General features: G+C 43.9%; 1 protein-coding gene across 1 annotated transcript; it reads left to right on the top strand.

Moving 5' to 3' along the window:
- Positions 1–4613: 4613 nt before the first annotated feature.
- On the top strand, positions 4614–5487 carry LOC112903594. The gene has a single exon (XM_025972841.1). It carries the CDS (start codon positions 4614–4616, stop codon positions 5355–5357), a length of 744 nt encoding a protein of 247 aa, XP_025828626.1. The 3' UTR covers positions 5358–5487.
- Positions 5488–16067: the final 10580 nt, after the last annotated feature.

Below are 16067 nucleotides of genomic sequence, written 5' to 3'. Positions count from 1 at the left end.
GTCCAAGTAGTTTATTCTTACCCTCTCTACTATTATGACAGTAAGCATCAGTTTCTTTCCTAATGCCTAGGTCACATTTAATCTCCTATATCATTAGGACATAAATTCCTTTCGCTGGTTGCATGTATAACTTACCAGTCATGTGCAAATGATTCAAAATTCAATAAGGTGATGTAATAAATATCAAGGAATCTTGCGTACAATCATGTAGCTAGCTGGGAACGTGATTTGGATGCACAAACTTAAGCTAGGGGTGCATTAATGGTGAATAATCATGACTTAAAACTGATTTTTACTTTGAGCGTGAGCGCATCCGCACCTCCCACTGCCAACATAGCTTTTCCCCTGATTCCTAGCTACATTGGCTGATGGTTCTCCTTATCCTGCATCCAGCTTCCAGCACCCCCAAAGATCTGTGGGTGTGGAGATCGCGTCAGTGTGGCCCGTTGGGTGGTGGGCAAAGCATTGGTCCTGTCCTCAGGTAAATTCGCATCTTCTCTGGTCCATCGCTGTTTCAAGTCTGAACCTAATAGCTAGCTTGCTTTCGTCTGCTTGCCTGCATCAACTCCGGCTAAGGCTAAGGTTGCTAAGGTTGCCTGCATCAACTTCGTCTGCTTGCCTGCTTTCGACAACCTAGAACGGAACGAGATGCTGCTCAAGCTAAGGCTGCTGGCCTACGATGCTGACGACGTGCTGGACTACTTCCGCATCCAGGACGAGTTGGACGGCAACCTACCATGCCGCCAGTGAGCATGCCGGGGGTTGCGTCCATGGCCTGTTCCTTCATACTCGGCGCACAGCTAAAGCTGTTGCTGCTAAACACAAGCCCTCCTCCGGCTCGCGTGACACTATCCGTGGTGAACAAGAACGAGCAAGATAATTATATTCCTCACAGGGATCGCCCACCAACCAGAATGGTCAGAAAATCAATGCCAAATTCATGCAGAAGTCGATCTTCAATTACCTGGAGCTGCACTGGCACCCTCTCGCCCTGACCGATCATGTGTCTCTTGGCATTGGCGGGTTCCTTTGGGTAGGCGCCAAGAAGGATTGGTCCACATAACAACATCAGCGCTCAGGAAGGTTTTCCTCTATACAACAGCAGTGATGTGCATGTGAGAGCGTTACTAGTGGAATTACACAGAACCCAGTTAACTTCTCACAATTTTTCACATTAAAACTGCATAGCTTCGGAAAGTAAGACAACAAATGTGTCAGTCGCTCTCCACTAGCATAACACTCCTCAATGGTGACATATTCAGCTGGACATTGATACCCAACATGATCTTCATCTTCACTTAAACAAAAGGCATCACTCGAATCAATTATCTCGAGGGCCTTTAGGGATGACAACTGTTTGAGTTGAACCAGTGATAAAGGAGGGCATCCCGTCACACACAACACTCCTAGCTTCGATAGAATATGAAAGGCCAACGCCATCCAAAATGCACTATCTAATGAATCCTTCCTTTTAATTTCCATTACATACCGGGTACTAGAATATCCCCTGAATGACGCGGGCAACTTCTGATCACTAGTTTTGCAGTGAACATGGGAGGCAGTCCTTGGGCAGAGACCGTATGGCTGGACATCCATGCATCTCCAACTCTTGCAGTGTACTTGGGAGCCCATCCTTAGGCAGCGACCGGAGGGCTGCACATAGGTATATTATTAACATCTTGAGGTTGGGAAGTATGTGCAGCCCTGCAGGGAGGTCCTGCAGTTTGTTACAGTACCGAAAGGTCATCCTCTCAAGAGAGGTGAGAAGCTGAAGTGCCTCATCTTGCTCCTTTTGTGAAGCACACCATCTCTTTGTCCTCAAGAAAGTACAATTCGGTGAGTGAGAAAGAAAACAAGGTATAGATGGGTACAGAAAGGACCTTCGTGATGTCATCGGTCGTAAGTGACTCAAGTTTGGAGGCAGTGAGGGCTCGGAAGCTAAGAAATTGGGGTTTCAAAGATAGTTAATCGGGCACGACAGCCTTCAGTGATTAGCAGCCACAATCCCTCGCCCCCCCCCCCCCCCCCCCCCCAACCACATGATTGATCCGCCCCTGCTGGGGAAACCTTTTCTCTACAAACCACTTATCCACAAGGTCTGGAGTGAGCGCAGACCTTGGAGATCCTGTCCTCCATCGTTAGGTGAATTAGGGTGGAGGACTAGATTTGAGCGGTCATCGATTTTTAAATGTTGTAGCTGGGGATGAAATAACAGTAGTCCTCTGGCTGCTGCTGCTACTATTTCCTTCTCTCCTCTTGGATCCTGCTCCTGCTGTGGCAGTACAATTTGTGCCTCCTCCACTTTGTTGATTGAAACTGAAGATGGCAACGGCTGCGAGGATGCTTCCATCTTCTATTGCTGGTCCACCACACAGAACCTAGTTAACTTCTCACAATTGCCCACGGTAAAACTGCATAGCTTCGGAAAGTAAGACAACAGATGTGTCAGTCGCTCTCCACTAGCATCACACTCCTCAATGGTGACATTCAGCTGGACATTGATACCCAACATGATCTTCACCTTTTAAACAAAAGGCATCACTCGAATCAATTATCTCGAGGGCCTTTAGGGATGACAGCTCTTTGAGGTGAACTGGTGATAAAGGAGGGCATCGCGTCACACACAACACTCCTAGCTTCGATAGAATATGAAAGGCAAACGCCATCCAAAATGCACAGTGGGTACTAGAATATCCCCTGAATGACAGCCTCTCAATACCATAACCAGCTTTTGCAAAAGTAACAGAGCATGTGGCGCTAGACCAAGGAATAGAAGGCAAAGATGATAGTTTTGGACAAACTGTAATTTTGAGGTCTTCTAGATTAGGAAACCAAGTCATTGTAAGCTCATCTTCCTGGTCATATCCATCACCATGTGAGAAAGGCAACTCCAAGAGTTCTAGGTAATCTTTGATGATAAGTACTTTCAATTGAGAGAACAATTCACAAGGGCCATTTCCAACCCATTTTATCGGTTTAGATATGTTTACTAGTTCTAGCCTCTTCAAGTTTTTAAAGCTTTCTCCTGATATATGGCTTTTACAGTCTGCACCATGTTCATCAATAAGCCACACCTCTCCTAATAAAGGTGGGAAATTTGTCCAAGGTACATCACACAATTGAAGAGACTCCAAAGTTCTCCCCGAGAGGTTAACACCAAGCCATGAAGGACAATTTCCACCACCATGCCCCTTTAGAGATAGCTTGTACGGATTTATGTGTGGTCTAAGACTTTCAAGGATACTTTCTTCTTGAATCGGATCCTTATTGGAACAATCGATATCCCAATCTAATATGAGCTCTTGTAAATAGTGTTTTTGCATTAGCTTCACTCTATGTGCTTCTTCATTTAATTTAGCCTTTTCAAGATTGTAGATTCCTAGAATTTCAAGTTCTAGTAGCTGCCCTAATTAATTTAACTCGAAACTATTGTCTTCTTTCTTGACTTCGAACCTCCTTAACTCTCATATAAGTTTCATTTTTCCCACCTTGAAAATATCCGAGTGACGGCTATTATCAGGGACAATAAAATATTGCATGTTTATGAGGTTACTTAAATCACTTGATGGAATAGAAGACAATCTTCCATGTCTAGGATCTTCAAGTGCTATAGTCTTGAAATAGTTCCTGGTAGATTCATTTCAAGATAATGTTGCCCCTTAATCTTTAGGTGCCGAAGATGGATAAGATTTGAAAAGTTATGAAGCATAACCTCCACATTATATGATGCTTGAGACAAGAAAATAGTGCGCAGGGCTCAAGCTTGCTGAGATATATTACCAACTATTTTGGAAAAGCTAACCACATTTTCAGCAAACGAACATCCATGTACGCAGGCTTTCAACTTGCAGCCTTTTATCAATTGAACCAAGATTCTATTCACAGTCTTTGTTGGTAATTTTATCTTTAGAATCTTTGTTATCCACCATCATAGACAAATTGCGTACTGATGCAGGGATGTGTATATACCTCACTTCAGAAACTTTTATGCTAATACAATCATACCGTGAAACTTTCACTGCCAACTCATGAAGTAGGTCATGGATTACATAATAACGCTGACCATTGTCCTTTTAATACATCTTGAAAAATCCATAATTGACCAAGTTAATTATGTAACTCTTTCGCACATCATCAATTCTTATTCTATGATCACCTAGACTTAGAACACCTAATCCAATCCAGAACTGAATTAACTCTTTGCCATCAAATTCATAATCTTGAGGAAACAAAGCACAATAGGAAAAGCAATGCCTTAGATTGAGTGGCAGGTAAGCATAGCTGATCTTGAGTGCCGGTACAATGTCATTGTCACTGGTTTGGAGTTCCCATTCTTTGCAATCTAGTACCCTTCTCCAATGCTCCAAAGTAAACTGTTTCCTTAGTACTCTCAATATGTGCGGAATGGCCAGTATACATGATTATATATATGAGAACGGTCGGCGTACGCCTTACTCCACTGTATTGTATTCCTCACACTCTACGGATGCGTAAGCGCAGACGTTGGCAGAAATGGAGCACACACTGTGCCAGACGCGTCTTGACTCTTGACCTGTTCAGGGACCTAAGCTTATATACATGACAACTTGACCAAGAAATCAGCCAAGGCAAACATGAGGCTGTACGAGGAGCTCCCGGCGGAGATCTCCCACGACGCCCACCCTGCGCACGAGCTGAAGCTTCTGTCCGCCGACGGCCCGCCGTTCCGGTGCGATGGCTGCAAGGAGCCCGACGGTGGCAGGGGCCGGAGGTACCGGTGCGACGCCTGCGAGTTCGACCTCCACATTACCTGCGCCCTCGCGGCGCTCACCCTGAAGCACCCTCTCTTCGGCGGCGAGGTCGAGTTCGAGCTCCTCCAGGAGGCGCCACCGCCCGTGGACGCCACCTACTGCAACGCCTGCGGCCTCAGGGCGCGCGGCCTTGTCTACCACTGCTTCAAGCGCGACCTCGACCTCCACCCGTGCTGCGCGGCGCTGAGGATGGAGAGCGTCCTCCCCGACGGGCACATGATCCGACTCTGCGGGGAGGCCGAGCTCCGGTGCGTCGTCTGCGGCGAGAAGGGGCGCTCCTCCAGCAAGAGGTTCTGGGCGTACCGGTGGTGCTACGACGGGGCGCACGCGTGCCTGCACGTCGCGTGCATGAAGAAGATCGCTGTGCAGAGCTGGGAGCAGGCCTGTCAGGACAGCGTCGGCGGCAGCAGCATCGTGGAGCCGAGCGTGCCGATCATGAGGGGCGTGCTGCGGAGGCGATCGCCAGGGAATGCGGGGAGTACGAGCAGCGGGCTCGACCAGGGCATCCGTGGCCTGGAGAACCTCACCAATATCGTTGAGGTGGTCTCGGCAGTGTCATCGTTGTAGTGATAATCGGAATCATGAACCCCTTGCCCATGCATGATCGATCGAGCAAAAGGAGGACCGTGCACTTTGTACATTTTGTCTACTATAGAAATGCTTTTCATATATATAAGATTGCTTGATTTGGACTTTATATTTTTTTTCCTTTAGGTTTATTCAGGGTATCTGTATTTTGCATCCGTTTTGCTTGAAAATAAAATTCCAGATTTCACTACACCACAACACCAAATTAATGACAACCGATGAACGGTCAGTCAGTCGGTAAATGTTCTCGATGCAGGGTCCGTCGGTAAATTTGCTGGCGGTTCTTGACCGCCAGCAAAGGTGTATATATGCTAGCAGTTGGATAAACCCGCCAGCAGAAATACTTGATCAATCACACATATAATATATATATATAGCTTACCGTGAGCTGAATAGTATTCAGCGCTCTGGTGGTGCTCCCAGCCGGAGGTCCAGCAAGCCTCAGCGACCGTAAAAACCACCAGTTTCGTGCCTCAACTGTAAAAATTAGCAGCAGCTGGCTCCCAAAGCTCCAATGACATCAAAGCTCCGATGACATCATGTGACTGTAATTGGTCAGCAAATCCATCCCACAACCGTAAAAATGAGTTTGGACGAGTAATATTCAGCATGTGCAGCTTTTTGGCCGGATCTCCGATGAGCCCTCTAGACAACTTTTTACTCCATTTTCATCGCGGGTAGTAAAAATCGTGCAACCTACATACGATTTTGGTGTAATGCTCATTTTAATGTCAGGTTGTCATTACCATCAATTACGATTTTGGTGTAATGCTCATTTTAATGTCAGATTGTCATTACCATCAATTACGTTGTCACCTCACCATTGATGTAAAGTGGATAGGTGTGATCACCGCCTCCATCCTCGTGTTTGTCCAAGGATTGACGATCAATTAAACGGTACATGCATGACCTTTTTTTTGCATGCAGTGTATGCGGCCTCCATGAAGGTCCATTGCAGTTAATTAAAATTTTGAGCAAGAGAGCGATTCCAGGAGCAATTAAGGCTTGCTTGAGCATGGGTAGCTAAACGAGATTTTGGGGAGACCTGTAGCCCTACATGCATTCAACACTCAAACGCATGCAACGGTAAAAATCTGATGAATCTATAAAATTGATTTCAAGGCTGCCAAGAAGGCAATTTTAGTGGTTCAAATATCTTTGGCCCCAATGGCTAATTTCACCACCAAGATGGCATACATAGACCACCTCTTAGGGTAATTAGTCAAGGCAATGAGTAATTCGCAAAGGTAAGTCATAGGGAACAAAGGAGTAAATTTGCAAAATGTGCTTGGAGTAACTATTCACAGAAAAAAGAAGAAGTTGGACGTGGAGTAATTAATCTGACTCCATTTGAATTTGTAAAGTGAATGGACCATATAGCCATAGCCATGGGAGAGGAGTAATTAGTCATCGGAATAAGCATTAGTTTGTAAATGAAGGAGTAATTTTATTTCTATGCCAAACGAGGAGTACTTACTCCTTTTTTGTTACGCAAGGGAGTAATTTAAAATGTACTGACAAGTAATATTTATACAATAAACAAACAATTACTCTTAGATATCTCCACATACATAGATGAACAAAATTTGACTACCCTCATTCTAGGAACAAAAGAAAGCGAGTAAACATTCATGCATGCATCTTTCTTGCATACTTCTAGCTTGCAGCTTCTCCAATAGAAGATATGCAAGGTTATCTGCACAACATTAGAAACAAAAGATCAGACTGCTACACAGATACCTTGGCCACCAAAAAATATCAGTAATTGACACACTAATTAAGTTGTAAATTACTCCTCAGCAAATTTAAAATTACTAATGTCTTGCGATTTCCAATTGTCCACGTGAAACAAAACTTCAGAACTGTAGTGGATCGGATTAAAATTGGAGATTAGTTCTAAAACACAAAAGAATGCACAGCAACCAAGACAATGCTGCAATGGTATTATGGGGCTGTGAAGATAATATCCTGGAGCAACAGAGAACAAATATGTACTGGAGTAAAATCAAGGCTTGCTCACTTTATCATCGTCTTCTTGCGAAGCCGCGAGCCACAGAGATCGCTGGATAGGGTTATCTGGCCCGTCATCGTCTTCCTGAATTGAGTGATATATGGCACAGCTCTAACCCGGAAAAATTGGGGCACCACCAATATTGTTAATGATTCAATATACCCTGTGAATCCACCTACAAAATCAGTTGAGCTTGGTCATTAGTGCTACTGGTGCCATGAGAAAAAGTGGTGCATGTTCAGGTTCTCATCAAGCAATTAGAGGTGGAAAAAAATGATAGCGATGCATGGTGGTGGTTTCTACGTGAACATGCCATGCCAATGTTTCAGTTAACGGTTTGGTTGCATCTCAAGAACTAGAGATGGCGCTGTTGGTTGAACTCACCTGTTACGCGCCCCATGACTTTCACTAGATCCGCTGCCTGGCCTCTGCCAGAGGTAAAGTCGACGGCCAATGGATCCAATTGGATGGCAGAGGTGGATTGCGGCCGAATCGACGTTACGCCCCAGTCCGCGACGCCGGCGAGTACGGTCAGGCGAGCAACATGCTGGCAGATGGGTTGGGATGGGCGGAACTGACGTCGAGAGCCTCCAACGGGTTCGTTGGAGCACCTGAGGGGATCGATGAGGGAGAGATAGGCTGGCAGTTAAGGGGCATGGAATTAGGGGAGCAAACCCGTGGTTGCCTTAACAGTAATAGCTATCAATACCATGATTGCCGAGAGTTTTGAATCATTCCCGTATTCCATCCAAAACGGGGACCGTAAAAAGCCATGTATCTTTTACTCTACAGTTTTCTACATGTTACACCTTTACTTCATCGGGTGGGGGGTAATTATGCTGGTGGGCGGTTTTGTGCGCTTTTATTTTCTACTCGCCTGAGTTGTGGGCGGCGCCGCCGAGGTGCTAAATATTAATCAACATAACATACTGTGAGTAAAATAGATAATATATATATACACTATACCAAAAAGCAGCTCAATTTCGTGGGTCACCTCTAATTTCGTCGGCCTAAGGCAAGCCGACGAAAATTACCAAATTAGTTCATCGGCTTGTGTAATCCGACGACATTAGACGTATTTTCGTCGGCCTGGCCCAAACCGACGAAACAAAGTCTATATTTTCATCGGCTTAGCTAAGGCTGACGAAAATAAGTTTAATTTCGTCGGCTCAAATTAGGCCGATGAAAATAGCGATGCCCTAAGTAGCTGCCTCCCCACGTTTTGTTTGTCTGCCTTACCCGCGTGCCGCCGCCACCAGCGCCCCCGCGCCCCGCCGCCGCCGCCGCCGCGGCGCCCGCGCGCCACCGCCCCCGCCCCCGCGTGCCGCCCCCGCCGCCGTGCCCGCGTGCCACCGCCGACGGCCCCACGGCCCCCTGCCACCGCCCCCGCGGCCCCCGCCGCCCGGGAAAGCTCAGCATTGTGGTATGGCTCATCAGTTCTATTTAGTACTGCTGTTTGTTTCATAGGTTATGCTGCGTTTTGCGATATCTGCTTACATTGAGATATCGGCCCGCTATTTTGGCAGTATGAGTGCTTCTGTATTCTTTCTCAACCCCCGCGCGCCGCATTTTGCCGGCCGAGCACATCCTCCATGTATGCCTGCCCCTTCTCTTTCCTGCTAGTTTCGAACTGACAGAATAACTATTAAATTTAGTGATGCATTGTTGTCCATTACTCTAAGGATTACTGTATTTTTAAACATCTCTCTGTTTCCAAAAATATTGTGATACTATGGTAGGAATATACATTTTACTTTCATGGATTTGATGAAGTTATATGGTGATTTTATGGCTATTGTCTCCCTGTTATATTTGCATGAACCCAAGCATAACCATTGTTATAAATAAGATTTCTAATTCATTTCTTAGAAAATATCAAGCAGGACCACGGGTTACACAAAAATATGGGGCTGATGGACACCTTCGTTTGGCTGTCGAATGGTATGTGTTTATTATTTCAATTTGATTATTATGTACTTGTTTGCAATATCATAATTTCTTCTTTGCCAGGAGGCACAAAGTGGTGGCCCCAAGCTATATTGAGACATACATTCGAGGCCACCACGGCGCAGATCCTACACAGCTAGAGTTGCTTTGCAGTGAGAATGCCACAAGGACTCTGGTTATTAAAACAATTTGATTTTAATTAAGCGATGATTCGAATATTATCTTAATATTTCTTGCTTGAATGGTAGGTGAGATATGGTGATGAAATGGTGGCACGTCATAGGGAGAAGTACGATTGGAGGAGGAGTGATGTGGATGTCGATGCCTTATACTCAAGCGGGGGACGGAAGAAGCATGGCAAGTTCAGCATGTTGAATGGCGTTATTGATACAAGTGGTGCTTTGAGTGAGGCAAGGTCTTCTCAGTCCTCTTGGAGTTGTTGGGGCTACAAAAAAGAAAGTCGACTGCAGGAGGAGATAAGGCAGCATAGAGAGGCGATGCAGAGGCAAGAGGAGTGGGTAAGGCAACAACATGAGTACATGCAAGGTTTTTTCGTTCAGCAACGATAGCTTCAGGTACTCTGCAAGTTTGATATTTTTCAAGTCGTTGTGCACTTTTCATTGCTATAAGATACTTCATTATATTATCAGTTTTTTAGGAAATGTTAGCGGCTACCCTTGGATCACAATTTAATTTGCCACCTCTTCCTTAGCCTCCTCCACCACCTCCGACTTTTACACCATATATGCATCTACCATCTCCACAAGTGGTAATTCTTTCGTATAACTAGCCATGCTCAAATTTTCTTATATATAAGGACTATATACATTTAACTTTGTCTATAATCAGGGTTCAACGAGTAGTCATCCTCGAGAAGTTTCTGACAGCCCGTCCACGCCACCATCGACAGCGCGTAACATTTCTGAAGGTGACGGCGGCATCGGACATAATATTACCCCTCATTAATTTGTGCTTTTGCGTTTCATTGATATATATATGTCATTTAGACTATGGATTTCATGATTGCACGTATTGGATGTATTTCATGATTGTGATTATGAATGGCTATTTTTATGTTAATTAACTGTTATTTGTAATTCTGGAAAACTATGGAAAATGCAGCAGCTGTTTTTTAGCAGGCACCCAGTATTTTCGTCGGCCAGGTGGCCGATGAAAATACTAGAGCGTATCCAATATTTTCATCGGTGGGGGAAGCCGACGAAACTAACTACACTATTTTCATCGGTCGTTGAGACCGACGAAACAAACTGTATCTTTTCCGTCGGCCAGCGCAGCCGACGAAAATATTGCGTCTATTTTCGTCGGCTTCGTTGGCCGACGAAAAGATATATATTTTCGTCAGTTGCCGACGAAAATGCGTTCATTTTTATCGATTTTATTCTGTCGGCCTATTTTCGTCGGCCGACCGACGAATATATATATTTTCGACGGCTTTTTGGCTATTTTTTATGGTTTCTGGCCGATGAAATTAAGCTATTTTCTTGTAGTGGTATGTATATATGTATATATAGACAGCATATACAAGCAATCATAGTACAAGATCTCAAAAACTTAGAAAGGAAAACATCTAACTATTTAAAATGCATGCGATTGAAATTTCAATAAAGTCGATGCATATTACAATCCAATTGTTCAGTCCAAGATCCAAATGTTCAATTGCATGCCTACACTACATGGTATTATTCCTCTGCAAGAGATACCGAATATAGTTAACATCGCCAATCTTATACCTAGCCTTTCATTAATATAAATCAAAGCACGGATAAGTGCACTATCCTTTGCTCCACATCTACGAGAAAGTACTTAGCCGTAGATGGTGAATATTGGTTCCGCGGCCGGAGAGGTTGATCAAACTTCAATACAATGCTGCCACTAGCCTTGATACAATGTGTCCCACGCTCGTCCCAGTAGTTGTCTAAAAAAAAAACTCATCCCAGTAATAACCAAACTTCTCCCAGACTTGACATAAAATTTCTTTAAACTCATTGCCGTGAAGGTGATACCAAAAAAATTCTGCAATGGAGATGTATGACAAATATTGTGAACTTCTTTATACCATCAAAGAAATTAATATAATATTCTAAAAATAACAAATGCTTACATACCATGTCATTTTCTTTTTCTTGAGCAAGTCTCTCACGGAGCGCAACAATATTCTATTGATTCTTTTGAAGCGCTCTAAGTTTGGACCATGATAAGTCTGGAATTAGATAACCATACATCTAAAGTTCTAATAGGCAAGCTTCCATAGCGGTTCTCTCATAAGTCATTACAACAGGTGATTCTTTACCACTTTTCACTGTTAGAATCATTCTGCCTAGATCTTCTCTTGCTGGTACCTTGAAAGAGGTAGTTAATCTTCTGAATTGTTCTGTGTTCCATGATATCCATCTGAGGAGGTCTAGCACCAAGGCAGTTTGTTACCTCTGCAAGCCATCTAAATGCATCGATCCGCTGCATTAAAAATTATGTAATATTAATAAGGATTACAAGTATTTTAATAATGTAAGAAACCATTATAAGAGTAAAATGGAACTTACTGTTCCTGGAGCTGGTGCGCTTGCATTTGGATTAGGAGTGGGTCTAGTCCCAAGTAATTTGCTGAACGTGATGCCTAAAGGGCGAGCCTCGGGCAATGGGTCGTCATGCTGAGGCCAAATAGGTTGATCCCCTCTACCAGGCCAAATAGGTTGATCCCCTCTACCACGGACAAAGGCATCTCCTCCGCTACCACAACCAAAGCCACGACCCACACTACCACGACGCAGGCCATGACCCACACTACCACGTCCAAAGCCATGACTTACCATATGCCTATTCATCAACAATTTTATTGTAATGTTATGCAGATTTCACAGAAATAACACATTGTAAATAAATCATACAAATTTCATACAAACTGTAAATAAATCATACAAATTCTAAACAAATCATACAAATTTCATACCAATTGTAAATTATTTTCATACAAATAACAAACACGTAGTAAATAAATCATACAAATTTCATAACAATTATAAATAAATCATACAAATTTCATACAAATAAAAAACAAATTGTAAATAAATCATACAAATTTCCTACAAATATTTAAAAATTCTAAAAAATTATAATCACAATCGCACTAAAAAATTCTATCAAATTTCATTCAAATAAGAAATTCTAAACAAATTCTAATAAAAATAAGACATTATAAGAAATTTCGTACAATAACAATTTCTATGGAATAGGTAAACACAATATCACTAACACATTGTAATGCACTTAACTAAAAATAGAAAAAAAGTTATCCGGGAGGCGGTGCAGGTTTGGCGGCAGCACGGAGGGGGGCGGCGCAGGGAAGGGTAGCCGCAGGGAAGGGTGGTGGCATTGGTGGCATGGGGAAGGGCGGTGATGCTGCCGCAGTCAGGGTGATGGCGCTGCTGGGGTCGAGGTTGGGGTGATGGCGCGGCCGGGTTCAGATCGGATGATTGGCCGTTATCAGAGCACGGCCGGGGTTGGGGTCGGTGGCGTGGCTGGGGTCAGAGCGGTGGCGTGGGCGGGGTTGGGGCGGTGGCGTGGCTAGGGTCGGGGATGATGGCACGGCTGGGGTTGGAGCTGTGGCGGCGGGCGGAGAAAGAATTGGGAAGTCTGCTGGCGTCCTTTCAATTTTGCACGAGCACTTGGAAACTTTCACCCGGCCTATGCCAATATATTGTGGTATAAGCACCCGCCAGCAGAAATTAAGAGGCCATAACCATTCAAGTAGTTGGGAGTTTCAATCCCACCAAAACTACATAAATGGCGTGGTAGTTAAGGCTCGGTTTAAAGAAGCTATAAACGAGAGTTGTTGGTGTTTCTTATGCCCAATAGAATTTATATTCCACAAGCGCACAGAATTGCCAATGTAGCACTTTTCCTTGGAGTATTCCAGGATATCGTAAATTTTCTTGGAAAAGCACTATGGATAAAGAGTATTGAAGAGTCGAATGACAGACTTTACTAGAGATATCAACCGACCAACTAGCAGGAGTAAGCCAGATAAGATAAGATAAGATAATAGCCAAGCGATGACCGTCTGACACATGAGACTCTAAACCTTAGAGTGGTAAGCAGCTGGGAGGACAATGAGCGAGAAAGACTCTTAAAACACTTCTAAACTAACAAGCTTCTAAACTAACGAGCTAGCCTCACTAGACTGAACCTTGCTTCTAACTAGTTATCAGAAACCTAGAGCTTACTTCGGCGGCCAGAGAGAGGAAGGACTGCAAAAAGGGGTGAGAGGGGAGTCCAAAAGCAAATAGCAACTACTTCTATGAAAACACCCGAACATGGTGGACTACAATGGACGGACAGAGCTGTCACCACCTGCCGCCTACCACACTGTTCCATGGGGTTGAACACACATTCAAGCTAGCACTAAGCTTAGATACCACGTCCATACTCAGGTTAGGTTTCTCTTGATGCGTTCAAGAGAAATCCCCCTCAACCTAGCTAGGGAACTGACTTGAGCTATACCAGACTTCCGTTGATGACTTCGGAATCCTAAGACAAGCTCGACTTGACTCTAACTCCCAGACTACTACACCTAACTCTAGAAAGAGAAATGAGAGAAGAGAACTCCTTCGTGTGTGTTCACAAGTGATGGATGCCCCTCTATTTATAGTGTGGAGGTGCTAACGAAGAGGTTGGTGAAACAGTTGGAGAAGTGGCATAACTTTGAAGGCGGCCGGCCTAGGGGAGGCCGCCCGGCCGGTTGATTCCACCCACTTCTGATCTTGCAGCCTTGATTGCATCCGTGGCTGCATCTTTGACTTGGACGGCCTGGGACTTTGTCCCAGGTCATCAGATCAACTGCCATCGGTCTTCAACGGCCTTGATTACTTGCCCACAACCGGCATTTGTGATACTTGCACTCGGTTTTCTGGTGTGTGGGCCCTTAAATCCATGTGCTAGGCCTTTCGGTCCATTTGATCAAACCGATGTTGATTGCACAGCTCAAGGGTAACTTGAGTGTGTTTTCTCCGCCCTAGATTAGTGACGTGACATTTGGTGGAGGTGCCAGGCCGGCCGGCCTAGGTGAGGCTGGTCGGCCTGGGATTTTCCATGTTTTGCTTGAATTTTGTGCCACGTACTGCTGCAATCACATCTCACCCAAAACTTGTGGAACTTGATTAGTTTAAATAAAATATGTATGGAACATGGTGACGGTCATGACGTCTTTCAATGGCCGTCAACAAGGGTTCGAATCCCATTTTGCACGATTAGATTTCTTAATTTTTTTGTGCTTGAAAAATTTGTGCTGGTGGGCCACTTAAGGAGACCGCCAAGGCAAATATTTTTTGAGTCTTTTTTGTAAAATACTAGTTTATGAGATGAAATTTGCAGATTAGGTAGTGTTTTATGACTAAAACCATTTATAAAAGTATGTCAATACATATATATGTTATAAGGAAGGATTCAGTTGCCAAGTTACAATATAGTTTGTATAGATAAAAGTGATGAAAATTTCAAATTTAATGTTTACATAAATCAAGTTTCTATTTATGAGTCTAATGGAAATAATAATAATAAATCTTGTATTTGTTAAAAAAAGCAAAAACTTTGCATGACGTACCTTAATAAGTCAATGACCAAATATAAAAAAACTAAGCTCATTTACAAATAGTTAGTGCATACATGTTTACCAAATTGACATATCTCTTATGGAGTTTCATAACCTTAATGCAAACTTTGAAATTTACACTGAATGTAACATCTTTTAAGTGATATCCACTACAACCTATTTTTAACAAGTAATATACGGGATAAGTCTTGTATTACGACATTCAATAATTTTTGAAATTATGTACTACTTTCTTGTGATTAATCAATTTTCAATCATGATTCCCAAAGAGAAATTGTGCTGGTGAGTGGCGTGCTACTTAAGTCGCCCGCCAGCACAAATTGTGGACATGTAATTAAAAGAAGTACCCCCTGTCCGAACAGATAAGGACATTGTTGATGGTCCTTAAGTTGGAAATTCAACCATCAGCTCCTGCATCTTTTCATGACATTTAATCACCAAACTTAGTTATAGGTCTTGATTCTAATTGGTTCCATGAGTTTTGGTGAATTGTGATTTGTAGGCACCCACAAGTGAAACACGAAGGAAAACAGAAGTAAATGCAGGAAAAACACATAGAAGATCCCGACCTGTGCCTCACTTACAAAGAGGCCCACCTGGCAGAACAAACGGGCGCGCCAAGGCACGAATCACCGAGGATCATCACTAGGCGCACATGTCAGCCAGCGAGAGGAAGGTGGCCGGGGGAGCGTCACCTGGGATTGGCCGACCCCCAGGGTCGGCCGAACATGGACGCTTTCTCAGCGGCCCAATCTTTGGCCGGAAGATTGTTCTTATCTCCTAGAAGATCGTGGCTAACGTTTCCATACAGAGGGATGGCGGGAACTGACCTCTCAAGCTATAAAAGGAGGCCTTCCCCCCATTCAACACACAACAAGAAGAGAAGAGAAGAGCTCCACTCCAAGGCGAAGCCCTACCTCCATAGTGCTTACAAATAGGGAGAAAGTGAGGGGTAGTACGGGAAGGTGCTATCCTGTCGGCACTCTTCCTCGACCTTGTACCTCGATGGATGCTTCCTTTCTTAAGTAAGTGTTCATGATCTTCTATGGTGGTGAGTCTCTTAATTAAGTAAGTTCTATTCTTTATTTGTTTACGGGATCATCGT

Source organism: Panicum hallii, chromosome 8, assembly GCF_002211085.1.
Source record: "Panicum hallii strain FIL2 chromosome 8, PHallii_v3.1, whole genome shotgun sequence".
NCBI lineage: Eukaryota > Viridiplantae > Streptophyta > Magnoliopsida > Poales > Poaceae > Panicum > Panicum hallii.
This window is presented reverse-complemented; position numbering and strand designations above follow the sequence as displayed.

What these genes read in the sequence shown, in the direction of transcription:
- LOC112903594 (XM_025972841.1), top strand. Translation starts at nt 4,614, where the DNA reads ATGAGGCTGTACGAGGAGCTCCCGGCGGAGATCTCCCACGACGCCCAC.